The sequence below is a fragment of the Pezoporus wallicus genome, unplaced genomic scaffold (assembly GCF_028554395.1).
Source record: "Pezoporus wallicus isolate ANWC-B61680 ecotype Strahan unplaced genomic scaffold, APGP_CSIRO_Pwel_v1 contig_13721, whole genome shotgun sequence".
Taxonomy (NCBI): Eukaryota; Metazoa; Chordata; class Aves; order Psittaciformes; family Psittacidae; genus Pezoporus; species Pezoporus wallicus.
The window spans coordinates 227,918-245,820 of NW_026640870.1; the positions used below are offsets into that span (position 1 = coordinate 227,918).

The 17,903-nt window shown below is 45.2% G+C and overlaps 1 protein-coding gene across 3 annotated transcripts in view; it reads right to left on the reverse strand.

The window, feature by feature from the left end:
- Nucleotides 1-17,903, reverse strand: part of CACNA1H (calcium voltage-gated channel subunit alpha1 H) — a 118,009-nt gene that overhangs the window by 7,609 nt on the left and 92,497 nt on the right. For all 3 annotated transcript variants that reach the window (XM_057420882.1, XM_057420881.1, XM_057420880.1), the window contains exons 24-29: nt 13,613-13,764; nt 11,550-11,659; nt 10,302-10,435; nt 9,653-9,723; nt 2,617-2,695; nt 442-563 (exon numbers count right to left, since the gene is read on the reverse strand). In XM_057420882.1, the coding sequence (XP_057276865.1) occupies nt 442-563; nt 2,617-2,695; nt 9,653-9,723; nt 10,302-10,435; nt 11,550-11,659; nt 13,613-13,764 (668 nt within the window). The remainder of the gene's footprint in view (nt 1-441; nt 564-2,616; nt 2,696-9,652; nt 9,724-10,301; nt 10,436-11,549; nt 11,660-13,612; nt 13,765-17,903) is intronic.

The following is a 17,903-nucleotide window of genomic DNA, read 5'->3' on the forward strand; positions in this document are numbered from 1 at the left end:
AGGGAAAAGTGAGGGATTAATACGTGCTGGGGCTCTGCTTGGGCTCCAAATACAGAAACATCAATATAACATATCCCGGACGCAACGGCTTGTGGGTGAATCTAAAATGGGTAGAAGAAAATAGGGACACCATGAATTACACCATCTACAAAACAGAGGGCAATGTTCCATCCCAAAGGTACATGGCTCCTCCTCTCAGCCACAAGCCATCATTTTCCTGAAGTATTATATATGTGTTAAAAAGCATTAAATTTCAGGTTGGGCAAGACTTGGGACAAATTATCACTTGAACTAAACCTGGATTTTAAATGGGGGAGTTTAACTTTGATGTTTTAATAGGACATTTTTTTGTTTTCACACAAGAGTTGCCTCAGCTTGTTTGAAATTTGTATTTATGTACCTACAGAGAGAATAGAGTACCCAGAGAGGGGCTGCACAGACCTTCATGATCCCATTCCAGTTGTCCCCTGTAGACACCCTGAAGAGGGTGAGAAAGGCCATGCCAAAGTTGGTGAACGTTGCGTGCCGGCTCAGACCTTCGCAGGGATTTTCTTCACTGCAGTCTGGAGGAGAGAGAAGCAGAAGGCCATCAGTGAAGCCATGTTTGCCAGGGCTTATTCAGAGCGGCCCCAAACCTGGTGGTAAGACCCTGAGATACGTCATGAGGGCGTCAGAGAGGACTGCTAAGGTGGCCTGCAGTTACTGAGGAGATCATGTAGCCAAATTCTTCTCAGTGGAGGCAGATGATATAACAGACAGCAACACTGTGGCTTAGGAGGTCTAGGTTGGACATTAGGAAGGTTGTTTTCACCTGGAAGACCCAACAGCCCTGGGATAGGTCATCAGAGAGGTAGGGAAGTTTGCAAGATTTGGCTGGACAAAGCTACTCTGACCTCCTACTGATGGGGCTTCAAGTGGGAGGCTGGGTTAGGGTCTCCAGAGGCCTCTTCCACCAATGTTTCTCTTGACTTGACCCCAACAGGCAGAGCCAACACAAAGAGATCTAAAAGGAGGTGGAAACAAGCAGACTTGCTGAGCTGTCTCCACAAATGCTGCTCTACAGTACCCTTTGTCTCTTGATTATGTCCTTGTCTTGATTAGTTTTTACAGGATACATCTACCATGAGGGATATTTCACTGACATTTTCCCCCTGAGAATTAATATACTAATGAATGCAAATGGAACATATCCCTCTTTCCACAGAACACAGATTCATTACACAGGCAGCAATGTCTCTTGCTAGGGCATTTCACTAGTAGCTATTTATTTCAGAGGCAAATAGGAAGGAAAATCAAAAGAGCAAACAAACCCAACAACCCCCAAATGACCAGTCTTGGGGGAGTCAGCACTGCAGGTTCTTGTGCCTGACAGGGAGTAGCAGTGATCCACAAAAAGAAGTGGAAGTATTTCCCAGTTAAATTGGGATGGCAAGCGCTGTGCTGACTGCCTGCAGCTTGCCCCAGACAAGATCAGGGCTCTCCTAGTCTCTAACACATGCTGTGATTACCTGGGGGCTGACACTAGCAAGGTGTGTGTGTAAAACCAGAAAGGATTTGGAGCAGCAGATGGTGCTTCTGCAAACAAGACATTTTTCACCTCTGTGGCTGAACAAATACACACCTATATAATAAATATGCACCTATATATATCTATACCTATATATAGTTATATATAGGTAATATAGCCCCCACAGGATTTCATTTTGGAGTGGATGCAAAAGTAATTTTTTTCCTGAATTTCTTGGAGACTGCAAAAATAATTTGTCTTTAGTTGAAAGAAATATTCTGCTTTCAAGCACGTGTAATCTGAGCAGAGGGCTGGGCTCATAAAGGGGATTAATGAAAGCTATAAAAGCATTGTGGAGCAAGGGCCCTTGTGATGCTCTTGAAGGCCTAATTAAGATGCAAACATTGAGGAGACAGGCACATCTCCTTCCAACAGCACGTTTAAAGGCAGTGACTGCTTTGGCCTAACTAAGCTGGGCAAGGTAGGGCTATGGTGTTCTCTCTCTGACTCCACCTGATTCTGTTTTTAGTCTTGGACGCATTCATGATCAGCCCTGCAGCATCCTCAAGCCAGAGGAATAAATGATGCTGGACAATCAGGAACCAGTGGATGCTTCCTGATTTATGTAGAAAGGGGAAGGTGATGCTGAGAACAAAGGACAGACAAGACTTGGACAGCTGGAAGAGCAATGTTAGCCAAGTGCAGAAAACTAATGGAGTGTGGTGGAAGCTCTGAGGAGAGGTGTGTTTATGGTGGCATCTCTCCAGCACAAATCTGACCACCATCCAGCTTTGTAGACTCATATTGTGCCATAAGTAGCAAACTTCCATCTTTGTGAATGCACTCATGCTGAACAATTATATTTAAACAGTAAATAGTTCCTCTACGGCCATAAATCTCTAAATGTGTGTGCGTGTGCACATTAGACAGGTTCTGTATTACATCCTCATGTGTCATCTGTGACCCTGAGATCAAAAGAACTTTCATCTTCAGACTGGGAGCTGTGAAGCTAAGGAAGGCCCAAGGATGAAGGACAGAAGAAAGGAAACAGCTAGATACCAAATAAACATCAACCGGATGAAATAAGCTGCGTCAGGCACATTACTCACCCAGTTTGCCAAACAGTTCCACTCCCAGGGCAGCATAGATAAAAAACAGGAGCATAAAAAGTAGGCCAAGGTTCCCTACCTACACAAGGAGAAAGCAGAACAAGGGTCAGGCAAGTTGAGGTCATGAATTCAATTGCTCCATCACATTTTAAACACAAGCTAAAGAGGGAATCACCATCTCCCCTATTCCTGATCCAGCTCCCTGCTCCCCTTTCACGTTTCTGCTTTAATAGACCCAGAGAAGTCTCCTGCATGGAGGAAGGAGCAGATTCCCACATGCAAAGCTATCTCTGAGGCTCTGTGGCCTCTCCATTGCCCTTCCACTCACCTGGATGCTGCCTTCATCTGTAATTTGGCCAACCTGTAGCTGTAGCCTCTGGCACTTAGCATTGCACTTCAGTGCAGTGGTAGCTGAAGTGACCTGCTGCTCTGGTTTGAGTTTTAAGGGCTTTTCCCTTCTGTTTGCCAGGTTTGAGATTCCGAGCACAAAGGCTGAGGGTTTCAGAGCAGTGACATTAACAAGACATGTCTCAAGCCACAGGAGGAATTGCCTGGTTTGCAAAGGTTTCCTTAGCCTGGAGGGCTTTCAGTAAAGGAACATATGCTGCAGTAAGATGTAAAGCTCTCCTGGCCTTGCCACTTCACAGATATTTCTCAACAACAACTACCTGCATTTTAGCTTTCAGTGGCTCAAAAGAAAAGCTTTATTCTATATACCAACACTTAAATGCAGGCACCTTGCAGTTCAAACACTGTGTGGTGTGCTACTGTTAGGTATTAACATGCCTTGCAAGGGGGCTGAAAGCGATCGCAATAGAAGTGCAAGGATGCTAAAGGGAACACAAAGGCTCTTAGCAACAACGGCACTGCACTTATCTACACTGGAGTCAATCACTGTGTGGGTCTAAGCCTTTACAACATCTCAAAGAGCAGGGATTTTTTGTGATACAGGCAGGGAACATGAAGGGCAGAGTAGCTCGACCAGTTAACCACCTGCATTTTACCTTCAGGTAACTCTGGTCACATTTACCTTTCCTGCCACTTTTAAGTGCTTTATGTCTCTCAGCTTGTAATGGAGATTGAGTGATCACATACTGATCATCATTTCATCTCTAAATAAAAACTAAGCTGGTGATTCAGGTACTCAGGCTGAGGGATTCATGATCTCCAAGGCATCTTCTAGTAAACCCTTCAGCTTGAGACAGCTTTCTTCTCTGAGGCAGCACAGCCACAGTGTTGCTGGGCATTTGACCATGCTGCTTAATGTCATTAGAAAGGTTATGAATGTGATACCTGTTATCAGAAAATTAACACAGATATCACTTATGAAATAGTTGGGATTTTTTGTATTAAAGAAATAGGAACAGTCAAATCACCCAGTGGAGATTGTAATTGCTATAAAGCTTCAACTGGCTACTACACAGAGACCTTTGCAATTCCACTAACATTATTACTATCCTCCAGGGAATAAAAGAGATAATACAGGGAGGTGGATGGCTGGTCTGGATTATTTCATCTGCATGTACTGTCTTCTTCAATAGTGTTTCCTAACTCATGTCTGCTAGGAACTGATGGCTTGTAAGGCTGCAAAATGAGAAAACACAAGAAAACAGGGACACTGCAAATGCACCCACATACACTGCTGGGGAGGCAACGCAGCAAGGAATTAAAGGGAAGAAAAGTGCTAGGCTGAGTGTACATTAGAGCCTGATGTTGTATCACTGCAGAGGAAGATCTTGGATCTGTTTCAAAGCAGCCTATAAGCTGAATATTTTACTGATGGTTTAATGCCTAATAAATCAGTCTGCAAACTTTTGGCATTGATGAAATTTCAAGGAATTTAGCCTAACATCAAAGTTATTACCAGGTTATCAGTCAAAACTATTATCTCTCGACATGCAAAGCATGTTATGACCTAACATTTGCTCATAAGCCATTTGCCTGCTCTCTAGTGTTCATTTGTAGAAGATGCTGTATTTAGGATCATGACTAATTACACGACTGAACCAATGTATCTCATAGCAAGTCCTTCAAAAACCAGCTTACATTCATGGGTTTGCTGTGTAGGCTCGAAGCATCACAGCCATAGGCATACGCTGACACATATGTTTGCTAATGTGGTGATTGCTGGTGTCTGAGGTTGCGTCTGCCTGTGGTGAAAGCAGTTTCAGAGCTCAGCTGATGCTTCTCTTGGGAAGTGACTGTGATTTGGAAACGTGGCTATGTGAAAGAGAGATGCAGGTGACAGCAGCAAGTGAAAGATCCTGAGATGGGTGATGGGACTGCTTGGTCTGTTTGTGCAGCTTCTGGCTGTGTTGAATCGGTACAAATCATTGCTAGATGTAATGTTTTGTCAGTGCTAGCCTGTGGCTCTCTGGTGCACATGCCTCTTCAGCCCATGGCCTGAGCACAGAGAAGGACCCAGGGCATGTTCTCAGAGATAGGCTGAGGTGGAGGTAGCAAGGTCAGCCAGAGGCTGCTGAGCAGCAGAGAAGGCAGGCTCTATCTGTGTCTGTGACCTTGGGTGAGTCATTCCTCTCCTGTAACTCAACATACCCCTTTGCAATACCCTTGTGGATGGAGAATTAATGTCTCTAAAGCACTTTGAGATGTTCTGAGACCAGACAAAAAAAATGTGCATGAATCACGTTTCTGGGAGGAGCAGGAGGGGGCAGGAGCACATCCAGGCACTTTCCTCCAGCAGCCAAAGGCTGGGATGCCTTTGCTGAACTCCATCAGGGACAGAGATCCAGCTCTGGTCATCAACCTCAGCTTTGGCAGCCTAACACCCAAGCGGGGTCCGAGAAGTGGTTCTGCTCTAGCAGCACTGACCAGGTCAGCCCATGCTCTGTTTATCTATCAAATTCCCCCTGATATGGGCTGGTGCCTTTGGCTGGGCAGAGAAAACTACAGATAAGCCCTCTCTCTGGCAGCCAGGGACTATCCATCATTTGCTGTGGCTCCAGTGTTGAGGGGAAACTATGGCTTGTAGGAGATGAAGAGCATCTTGGAGATGGTCTTGGTACCCTGAAGTACCTCAGAGAAGCCACAAGAGAAGATAGAGACACTGGCAAGTATCTGTGATTCCTCCTGAGCTTTCTGGCATCCTGGCTGTTACGTACTGCTGGCAAAAGTATTTGGGTGCCTAGGACAGAGGGATGCTGTGGGGAGAGAGGCAGAGTCCTCCATCCCACCCAGAGAAGCAGGGAGGGCCTCTATGCACCCTCAGTGCATCCTATTTGATCTGTGATCTACCATTGCAAAAACCCTGGAATAACCCTGATGTGGCAAGAAAAGTGACTCTCCTCTCCACACACCCAGTAAACCCCTTTTCCCACTGCCTTTGCATGGCCTGGAGAGGCTCTCTCTGCTTCACTTTTGTAGACATCCCTGCTATTAGCTTTTTGCCTTCTCCTAACTGACACTGCAGTAACTAAACACCACTGCACGTCTGAACCTCTGACCTAGGCCCTAAGTAAAGACAGATCTATCCCAGGTTGTGTTAGTTTGATGTGCAAGGGTGTTGCATTGATCTTGTACAAGAGGACACCGGCCACACGGGCACTACCACTCCTCTGTTGAACTTCCAGCTGTGTGATCCTACCCAAGCCCCTCTAGATCCTCTTGCTCTGGAAGAGGCTTTGGTGAAAGATGTGTCTCCTGGTGCCCCACTCCTGCAATGGCTGGCTGAAGCACACTATAGTTCCTCCTGTGGCTCTTCTGCTCTGACATCAATTATTTCTGCATCACTGGCCCACACCTTGGCATTTCGGTTGTTCATGCAGGCAATGCATACAGCAATCTGGGAAGCCTGTCAAGAGCAATTTCTCATAAAAGTAAGCCTCTGCCAATCCTTTCCAAGGACATAAGTCCTCCTCATCTTCCTTCCAGCACTCTCCAGCCAAAGCAATAATCCTGGCAGCAGGAAAGCAGGCTAATTTATGCACTGGACCCAAGAGAAAACGGACACATTTGTCTGCTTGGAAAACGGAGGCCATCTGTGTGGATTCCAGGACTAGTGGTAAGGGCCAGACAGACAACCTTGGAGGATAAAGTCATCTCACTGGTGCAACCACAAGGCTGAACTGAATGAGCTCCCTTTCTGAGTATCCATCAGCGTTAACAGCCAGCAGAATGGTGGCTTCTTTACCTACTGATTTCTTCTTCACCACTCAAACCCCTTGGGCATCTCTGTATTTCCTCCCAGCGTGCAGCACATACCTATCTTCCAAACCGTGCCTCATCCGCAGTGCTTGCTGCTAAGACGTTTCTATTCTTGCTCTCTGAGCTTCACAATCACTATGGGTTTTCAGCATCTGGCAAAAGCAGACTTGTTTCTGCTGTTAGACAATGCCAGAAAACCTCTTCAAGAGCTGAAGCTGAGATAAGCACAGGAATTACAGCACCAGGAAGGGTTAAACTCCTGGACAGGAGCAAACTACTGATTTCTGGGCACTGACAGAACAAGGAGTTCTTCACATTTTTCTTAGCAGAGAGTCCATCCGGGGGAGTTCCAAGCTTTGAAGACAAAGACTTGGACTTGATGATCTTAAAGGTCTTTTCCAACATAGTTTATGATTCTATAGGAGGTATAGTCCTGCATTTAACTGATGTGCCATCCATAGACCAAGTGAGAGAAAACAAGGAAAAAGAACCTGAATCTTGTTAGGAAAGTTCCATATTTTACTATTGTCCTTTGGAAAGCAGGGGATGGGAAAAGCACTAAAGGATTACCATCACACTGGAGCCTTACAGAGCAGACATTGCTTACAAAACCAGTGCAGCCACCAGATGCACGAACAAGAGAATATTCAGCTGAAGCACAGGAGTGGTGTAATTCTTTATAATGCCTTAATGGGGCCAGAGCTCATCAAGAAGAGGAAAACACTTGAAAGAGGTCTTGAAAACCTGCTTTGTACTGAGTGCTGATAGTTGGTTCTCTAAGTATTACTCAAGCTGTATCTGCTGCTGAATAAAGTAGGAAGCTGATGAAAATCACCCCAAAAGAGGAAAAGTGTAGAGCAATGACAATACCTTGTCATTGTAATCCCATAAATGGACGTGTTACATACACCAGACAAAGAATTTCCCTGGAAACAGTAATGAATAAACAGAAAAGGAGTTTTTTCTTGTCACTTTGCAGCCACATTCAATGAAGGTTTTCCAGCTGTGGTTTTAATGGGGGTAGGAACTTTGCCCCTGCCTTCTAAACACAAGCTGCAGCTTTAGGAAGAGTGATTGTTGTCAGAGAGGTCTTCCCAAATTTCTCTTCTCATTTGCTGCATTTCACTGGAGGACAAAATAGCATTTTTATCTTCACAAGATCTGCTTGGAATATCCCTGGGGATTCCCCTTTACAAGAGACTTTGGATTGAATATAAACTGCAGAAATGCCCTAAGGAAACAAAAGGCCTGGCCTGTAGCCACCCTATTGTTTGGGGTGGAGAGAAAATAAGGAGAGAAGAGAAAATATGCTCTGTAATCACAATGGTTTTGAAAGAAGAAGAAAAGGACACAAATCAAATGGTTTCTTGAAATACCAAAACAGGGGTCAGGCTGGTAAATTCCATGCTTTAGTCTCAGCCAAAACCCTTCACTGAGAAGGAAATCTGAATACCATAGAGCAAATGTCTCAGATTAGAAACATCTTTATGGCAGTGATGAAAAGTAAATGGGTCTTTCCAAGAAAAAGAAATTCCCCTTGTTTTCCAATTCTTTTTTGAATAGACCACAAGCTTCTTTGTACTTAGCAACTAACTCATACGGGTATATTTGGGTAATTACATTTACTAGTTCTACTGATTCTCATACGGCCACTCCTATTCTGGAAGAGTAGTCTACACAGTGCCTGCTTTTGGCCAAGCCACAGTGGTATCACCCTGCCTTTGAGATATGATTCCCTCTGCAGGCAGCTGATCAAGATGTGAGTGCCCGCCATGGTGTGCTGCCATCTCCCCGTGCCTGTGGGGCTGGGAGAGGGAAGGCCTGGCTCTCCCTACACTACACTACCTTCTATTAGGACAGAGTGGGACCACTTGTAAACTCCTTCCAGTGATTCAGCTATGGGATGTTTTGGAGGGGTTGAAAACTAAGGACTTGTCAGACCATCCCTGTGCCTGGTAGAAGTTCTGTATCTGAACTGCCAGCTCAGAGAAGAAGGCTGCAGAGTTCCTCTGCCTCATTCTTCATGGGTTTGAACCTCTTTTTAGTACTCACTTCTGGGTAAAGTGTGGCAGTAAATGTTTCCAGTAATGTCTGGAATATAGATCACCTGGATACAGGATCCTGGTGACAGATGGAATAGGAATGCGTAGGCAGCTGAGCTGACTCTAAAGACTGAAAGATTGGGATGCAGACCATTAAATCTACAAACTGGCAGAACACAGCTTAAATAGCATAAGATTTTAAAAACACAGGAACTCCACATTTCTTGGAATCCTGATGTGCTTCAGATCTTTTTGAGGGAGGAGTGCAAGTCAGCAAAAGGTTTCTTTCCTTCTTTTTCCAAATAAACGGATCCATAAAAAAGCAGTGCCAGGAACTGAACACTTGAAGGACCCTATTGAATATTACGACTGGCAGCATCGTCGTTTCTCTTGCAGCTCATGAGGATATGGTGATTTGAGACCCCACTTCAAGCTTTTAACATCTCCTCTACTTGCCTTTTATAGTCTGCAGTTCCTCTGTCAATAGGTGTCAATAAACATGGTTGCTCCTTTCTCACAAAGAAAACTGCTGAGCTGGAGGCTGTCTACTTCCAATGCTGTCACCAACAGCTTTCTCTGTCTATCCTTGTGTTTCCTGAACTTGGCAGTGAAAGCTGTGTTTTATAAGAGCTCTGTCTACAGCAACAGGCTCTCTGTTAACTTCCCATCACTGTGGTTCTCCCATCTAATAGTATGTGAGCAGGGTGTGCCATGCAACACTGCTACCAAGGCACAGGTGGCTCCTAGTGCCCACCAAAGACAGTGGCACAGAGCTGCCCCTAGGCCCAAAAGGGGAACAAACTGGGCATGGATAAAGTCTGGGAGCTTACCTGGGGAAGTGCTTGTACCACTGTGTCCAGGAGAGCTCGCATCCCAGTGGCCATTTTGAGCAGTTTCAGCACTATAAAGAGAATCAAATCCTGGTCAGCAGGGCTAGGGAATATTGTGAGTAAAATCCATAAAAGAAAATCTGGCTTCAGATATTGTAGGGAGGGTTTATATCTCTCTTGCATCTCTTCATATGATAGTAAGCTCACTGCATCCTGGCAGGGCTCACAGAACATCTGAACATCTTGACTATTTCACACACCAGTTAATGTTAAGGACATCAGTAAAATGGAGCAAAAGGCACAAGAAGTCCACTACTGCCCTAGCAGGAAAATGGGAGAGTGGAAGACACTTCATCAGTGAAGAACATCATCTCAAGCTCTGATGCTCCCTTCTCCAGTGCTTTCTGCTTCTGTCTGCTATGAGTATAAAAGGTCTGTGATCTGAATTAGAGACCAATCTAAGGTGCCACTAGAAACACCCATAAACACCCCCCCCCCCCCCCCAGCTCATCACTGATTTGACATTTTGCAGCCTCATCACCCAACTGCTCTCAAGTCAAACTAAAACAGCAGGACTAGAAGAACAAATGGCCAACCCATTTCCTGAGGTGTCTGAGGGATGGCTGGAGACCTACGGAGCAGGCCATACCTCGTGCTATTCTCAGCACCCGCATGATGCGGATTATGGTGGGGTTGATGGGCAGTGCAGCATTCATCTCAATTTCCTCCAGTGTGATTCCCACGATTGATAACAGAACTATGGCCAAATCCAGCTGATTCCACCTAAGAGACAAAGAGAGGAAGGACAAAGGTCATACGTGGACAGACATCCAAGAGTAGAGAATCATCTGTTAATAGCAAGCACTAGCAAATCCCAAATGCCTCTCTTTTCTCACATCTGGGACCACGATCATCTCTGTGGTACAAAATCAACTCACTGCAGCTGGCACAGTCTGGTTCTGAGCCACAAGCTGCTGTAGGCTGTGATTGGGAAGTGTCCCTGCTTGCCTTCTGGTCCCTACTGTCCCCCTGCTATCCACTTGGAGCCACTCTCAGGGACAAGGTATTAGGCTAGAGGGACCTCTGCTTGATGCAGTACCTCTGCTCCCATGTTATGTCACTTGGCTTTGGGTTTACTCCACCGATTTATAGATATTTTATTGATATTTCCACACCAGTACAAGAAAGACAGCAAGAAACTGAGTGTCTTTACTACACAATTACCCTCATAACTCATATTGCTCATTGCAGCTTTCAACCACTTTGTTAGGATAAATGAAGTAAACAAGCTGATCATGTGGAAAAGTGTCCAGTCTCACCCTGCTCCCCACCAGCAAGTCACCAGACCACTATGTGCTTTCATACACATTTGTTTCTGGCTAAATGTGAGGCAGGATAAAATCCCTCAGTCCTTGCAGGTGGGATTTGAAGGCAGTGGGGCTGAACACAACTACCTCTGTCTTTGCCAAAGGCTTTAGAAAGGCAGCAGCCTACCAAATGACTGATTTGGACTGCAAAGGAGACCTGCTCTGAGGGACTCTGCGACCTTAGGCTGGCAAAACTACTCTTTTGAGGATTGCATTGATGCCAACAAATTGTTTCTGACCTCTAAGGTGAGCTGGTCAGACCTGGTGGAGAGGCAAATATCAGGGGAAAGAATGTATTTGGAATGTTGTAAGATTCCCCAGATTCCTTCTGCAAAGCAATACCATCAGTTTTTAGAATGTTTAATAGCTAGACTATAAAGTTTGCACCCATGGAGAGACAGCCCTTTGCTCTTCCTCACACACAGCATGTCGTGCAGTCATAATGATGCTACATTCACCCAGCATCTGGCTTTGAAACTGGGTCAATAACAGCTCTACCCCAAACACAAAGGAGTTTCAAATACTCTCACCTGTCCTTAAAGAACCTTCGAAACCCAAATGCCACCAACTTCAGAACTGCCTCAAACACAAAGACGATGGTGAACACATAGTTGCAGTACTTCAGGGCTTCATCCAGGGACTGAAAAGAGAGACACCAGTTAGACCAGCCCAACCTATCCTTTCCTAGACCCTCTGAGGAGGCACTGGCAGGCACAAGGATGTCATAGACACAGAGATAAAAGCAGTAAAGTTGTAATAGCTTGCAGAGCTCAGTTACAAAACTGCACTGAATCACACCCCAAAACTCAACCAAAGGCTTAGACACTGATGCAAACAAAACCCTCATAAGCACTAATGCTAGTCAAGAGCTATCAATCCTCCAAATTCAGTGCACAAATTGTTCAGTCTGGGTCAGAGAGAAATTCCATCCTTTCCCCATCTAACAAAGTTTACTTCTTCTGAACTGTCTTGCCTTGGGTAGAATAAAAGACTTGACGGATCATTTCTTTATTCCAGCATGGCAATCCTTAGGACAATGGCTTTGCTTCAAATGCTCAGAAAAAGAAATAATGTTGGAGATGGATTAAATCTTGCCTTCTTGAACCATGCTACATCTCTAGAGCTGGGCAGAGGATGGCCATATTTGGTGCAATGTTCATGCTCTCCACATTGCTGCCCTCGGAAGTCAGGAATCCACAGTGTTTATACTTGAAGATGATGAGTGTTTATAATGGATTTCATTGCAATTGTAGGCCAACAATAGCAAAAGAATCTTGATGGGACCTTAAAATAGATAATTGCAGGGTGAAACAGCTCTGTGGTTGCGTGGGATTTAGGGAGAGGAGGGAGGAAGGGGGAATTTAGTTAAATGCAATATAGGTCTCTTACGAGAAGAAAGACAACAATGAAGATCAAACCAGACACAACTGGAAATGAAATGCAAAAGAAGGGTCTGCAAAGCAATGTCTGCTTTGTTGACAGAGGGAGCCTCAGGACACAGGACAGCTCTCTTCATCATGTGTTTGTGGTGACTGCTTTGCTGAGCCCAGATATGTGGGATGAACGTGCACTGATTATTTGGGAACAAGAGCTGAAAGTTTTTTGGATGTTGACATTCCTCAATGCATTACAACACCTGGTTTTGTTCCAGAACCTAAAATGAAACAGCAACTCTAAAGTATTTGGGACAATTTACTATTTCACCTGAAGCACACTGCCTGAGCCTGACTTCTTATATCAACTGTGATGGCTCGTATTCAGATTTACAACTCTGTTTTACATGAACATAAACCAAGTGTAAGTAAAAACTAATCTAGATAAATAATATTTATATGAGAAACAAAGGCTGTTATGCAAAGGAATTATTGGGGCAGAACAGCACACAGTCAGCTGGTGTAAAACACACTCACGTTACCCTGGAGCTTGGTGCCCCTGTGGCTTTAGCATCCAGAAGACATTTGCAGGTTACCTGGTAGACCATGCACTACTAGAAAATAAATCTTGAGCTTTTTGCTCTGTGAATAATGGAATGGAACATTAATAGATGCAGCAAATGGACAGGCTGTGTGATTTATGCCAAAGGTTTTGTTAGGAAAGAATGATTTTATGATATGTAAAGAAGGGTTGTACTTAACAGTTGGTTTATTCTAAATTCATTGAGGAAAAGAAACGTTGCTCTGCATGCATTAACTTCGTGTTTATATCTGTTGGTGGAATATTCCAAAACTCTGGACTGTTTTACAGCTCGAGGGGCAGTCATGTCTGGATCCAGAGAGGAAATATTTAGCCTGGTCTTTTCCTAGTAAAAGTTTAGCTCACTTTCTGTTATTCTCTGGGTTTTTTTTTTGCACAAAAGCAATGGGAATCAAGCTTTTGGCTGAGGCAAGAGGCTCCCAAATGGTAGAGCTGGCCTAAAGCTGAATAGATTGTAATGTTGAGTCTGAAGCCTGCTGAACAACAGGGAATGGTCCCAAGGAAGTGGAGCTGGCTGCAGACCTCACTGCTCAACGGTATCTCAAGGGAACAGTGTATGGTCCTCAGGTCCTCTGCTATCCCCTGCTGCTGTGTTTCACAGTTGATGTGCAGCTCATACCTTTGGCTGGTTGTAGTGCTCCATTGACATAGTGATGACATTGACCCCAATGATGAAAGTGATGAAGAGGTCGAGATAGTGGCTGGTGCAGAGGGTGTGGATGTACTTCCTCGCTGGGGAATAGTCAGCATAGTAAGGCCTGCGCTGGGCTTCTGCAGGAGACAGAAAGGCGACACAATGAACACAGGCCCTGCTGCATGGCTGGCAACCACCACAATGTGGCCTACAGGTCAGGTCTTACACACACCCTAAAGCGGGGCAAAGCCTGTGGCAGAACTTGTTCAAGCAAGCCACGTGTAACGGCCAAGTGACTCCACCTAGCACTGAGAACTGCAGTAGCTGAGCCAAACCTCTTGTGCCTGCAGAATGGAGCTCCACAGCTTTGACAACTATGTCCTTTTTCACCCCCCAGGTACTCCCTGTCCTTACTGCTCTGTCTCAAACTAGTGGACAACATCTCCACTTCACGGGACTCTTGCCACATGAGGAAAGGTGAGAAGCAGGATGGAAATTAGACCCAAAGCCAAGAGAGAAGCTTCAAACCCATCAAAGCTTCAACTCCAGTTTAGAGGAAAGGCTCAAGGCAGGTCTAATTTCTCTTCATCCCGCTGATGCCAGGCATGTTCCACATAAAAGAACATACCCTGAGCTCAGCTTCTGTTACAGAAGGTTTTTGGTTTATTTTAAAGGTCTAAAGAAGACACAGCAATGCCTGTGGCAAAGTAGGGCACATGCGTGAGGGTTATAGCACACAGGAGAGCATCACAGCAATGGCGTGGGGTGCTCAGCATTTGCCTCTACAAAGACCATCAGCACAAGCTCCTCTGGAAATATAAAACCAAGGGCATGGTTGCATCTAAAACACCACTCAGGCTATGACCACATGGATTTTATATCTTTGTCTCTGGGCAGGACTCTTTTCTTGTCTGTGAAATGGGGATAGTTCTGCAGATGACCAAGTGCCTGGGGCTGTTCCAAGGAGAGAGCTTAGACACTGCCCTGTGACCGAGCTGTATTTACTGCGTGTGGCTCTCTTAAATTAGACCATTGTGGGTGCTTGGATGGAGACACATGTTTCTCAAACTTCAGAAATGTAAATACTCAAAGGGTGCACTTCAGGCCACAGGCAGTGTTGTTGTAGAGTTTGCAAGTGGAAGAGACATATTGGGTCATACTAAGTCACAGCAGGATTGTTCTTAACAGAGAGGGGGTTTTGTTGCTCATGTTTCAGCAAATTCAGCATAAGGAGCTAGGAAAGAGTTGGAAATCAGGAGGTAAATAAGTTCAAAAGTGCTCAGTGCCTCCCTGAAATGCATCTTCCACTCCTCTGATCTTCCTGATATCTTTCAGTTAAAGTGACTTTTGAAATGTGGGGTTTTTTTTTGGTAGCACAACTGATGCCAGATTCAAGTCCAAACCCCTAAAATTGGATAAAGGGAAACTGAATCTGTTGCTCTCTTTCAGCTCCTGTTTTTTCTGGTAGTTAAAAGTGGAGTGGAGGCATTTGAAAAACATTTCCTTCTGACCAGGGCCACCAAGACTGCTTTTTTTTGCCCCTAATGGGTGTGGAAAAACAAGATGAAAGCAAACACAGTCGTTTTGGATACATTCTTCTCTTGCTTTCATGTGCCACGTGCCTTCGTCCTACCGGTCCTCTTGGACTGGTGGAGCTGTGCTTGCTACTGAGCTCCGCTGATCTGCTGTGTTTAAAAAATACTAGTAAAAACATAGCTGTATAATATTTATTTGAGCCTGCACAATGTGCTTTCATGGGTGTTCAGGATTGCAACAGACTTCTTAGGTTTGTGTTTGGAAATGTCTTCTTGGAAATGCAAAGTATCAGCTTGTTGGGTGGTCCCAGAATACCCCAAATAGTCAAATGTTGTATTAAGGGACTATTTATTAACAGCAAATGGTTGATTAATGGAGCTCAGAACAACATTAGCAGCGCTGTGTGGTGTGTGGACACGCTGGCTAGCAGCACAGAAGGAAAACAGGCTGTAGGTGACTGCAACTACTCTCATTTAGGATGCACTACACCCCTGAAGCCAAGTTAACAGATGAAACTTCTCCTGGGGGGACACATACAAGGACAGTCTGGGATAAAGTTGACAACAGTTTGAAACACATGCAACAACACAGTCATGCTCAGCGCAGTAACCCATGCAATGTCCATTAGAGGAGATGCTGCCCATGCGAGGCTAATGGTGAGCAGGGGTGTGCAGGAAGGACAGGCCAGCTTCTGCTCTGGTGGTGTTGACATTAGGTCAGGACAAGCCCATGGAGCCAGAGGGGTTGCAGCAGGGTGAAAGCAGTGAGAGGTCAGCCACACAGCCTCACTGCAGCCCTGACCCACTCCGGACAGGAGGGAGGCTGCATTTCAGAGCTCCAAAGCCCTCATCTCTGCTGGGTCATTCCTGGTCCCTTTAGGAACAGGAGTTTTACTTCAATCACAGCACAATGAGTGGCTTTGGCTTTCTCTCAGTTCAGACACACATTTTTACTTCTTAGGATATACGACATTATTCTCCCCAGTTTGGGTGTTAAGTGTTTGTCGCACAGTCTGCTTAGCCAGAGACATGGAACCTGCAGGAGAACCTGTATGAGAACAGTGGACCACAGGGATGCGGGCACAGCAAACAGGGGACATCGAATGCCTCATTAATTACTGCAGGCAAAATGCAATCTGGGCCTGGTTTTTCCAGGGAAACAGGTTCTGGGATGAGTCTCCATTCAGCCAACTAGCAGATTTACATCAAACACCGACAAGTATCCCTGCAGCTGATGGTTTGAATTGGTGGAAATGCAGGAGGGAAAGGAGAAACCATCAAATATACATAAAAGGAAAACCACAGTCCTTTCTCGACCCTGCTTCTAGATGTTGGCTAAGGCTTGAACCTCACCTTTCTGCAGAGTATTTAAACTACTTTGCTGGTGATTCTGCCGACGGGAAAACTAATGAAGCACTGTCTCTTAGCTTAAAAGCCTTTAGGTTGGCATTCCAATTGCTAGCTACAGCTCCTCCATTATTCTCCTCTGCATGAAACATTAGAAAGCCCTAATGGGTTTATACGCATGCTTGGCACAGAAGTAGCTTTATACCTGCAGCTGCCTGGAAAAATAAGCTAGATAGTTTGATAATTCCCTAGTTGGAAATGCTAAGCAGATGTGCCCAAACTTTTAGTTACAGATCAAATATTTCTGCTGGATCGAGCCATGGTTGTGGCATTTAAATAGCACTGTGCTGCCCACAACTGCTCCCCCCTAGAGAGGAAGACTTGCAGTCAGTGCTGTGAAAGGCATCTCTGCTCGGTCTTAAACCAAACCTGGCCTCTTCCATCTAAAATGCTCAGATGCTCGGTTCTGTGTTGGGAAATGCCTCAGGGAAACACGGCTGTGACCCCACTCATACAGAGCAGAAAGCAGCAAAAAGCATTTATTTTCTGAGTTCTCCAATTTTGGGGTCTTCCCAGAGACCGGTGACTTGGTGACACTACTGGAAGGCACTCTCTGCTCCCCAGCTTGGGCCTCCCCACGCTGAGCCAGGCATTGCCTGCACTGCTCTCAGCACACAGCATCACCCAGAGCCCACTCGCAGCCTTTGAAGACCAAGAGCACTGCCTGTGTGTGACCTTGACAACAAGTTCTGCTTAGTGCTTCACAGCACAAACAGGAGGGTTGGGTTTGGCTTTGTATCATGAATACAGAGGAGATGAAGCTGATCCATGTGGTTTTAATACAAAAATTCAATCTGGGGAGGCTGGTTTTGGTCTGTGTCTTCTGAAAACCTCATTAAAGGTTAGGAGCTGCAGGACTGTTAAATTACACTATATGTATTTACATAGTATATAGAGCGGATGGAGGTAGTGACTGTGTCAGAAAAATATTCTAGTTTATCTTGAATTTTTACCTTCATATTTAATAGTACACTGTGTATTTCTGCCTTGAAAACCACATCAAATGCATTTCTGCAGTGTATTCCAACCCCACACCCTATTTACTCATGTGATTTGAGTTAACTGGCAAACCCAGGGCCTGCTTTCAGTGCGGAGTTTATTGTAGCCTGCGTCTGAAGGCTGGGCTGCTTTCATGGAGCCAGCACCCTGCTGACATGTTGGGTCCATGTTTGGGGTAAAGGTTGGACTTGATCTTAAAGTCTTTTCCAACCTAGTTGATTCTGTGATTCTCTGTTGCTGGTACCTCGAGTGATGCTTGTTGCAGGAGCACAGAGAGTCAAGGCATGCTGACAAGGGCTGGGGGATGTCACCCTGTCCTGTCCCTTCATAACAGT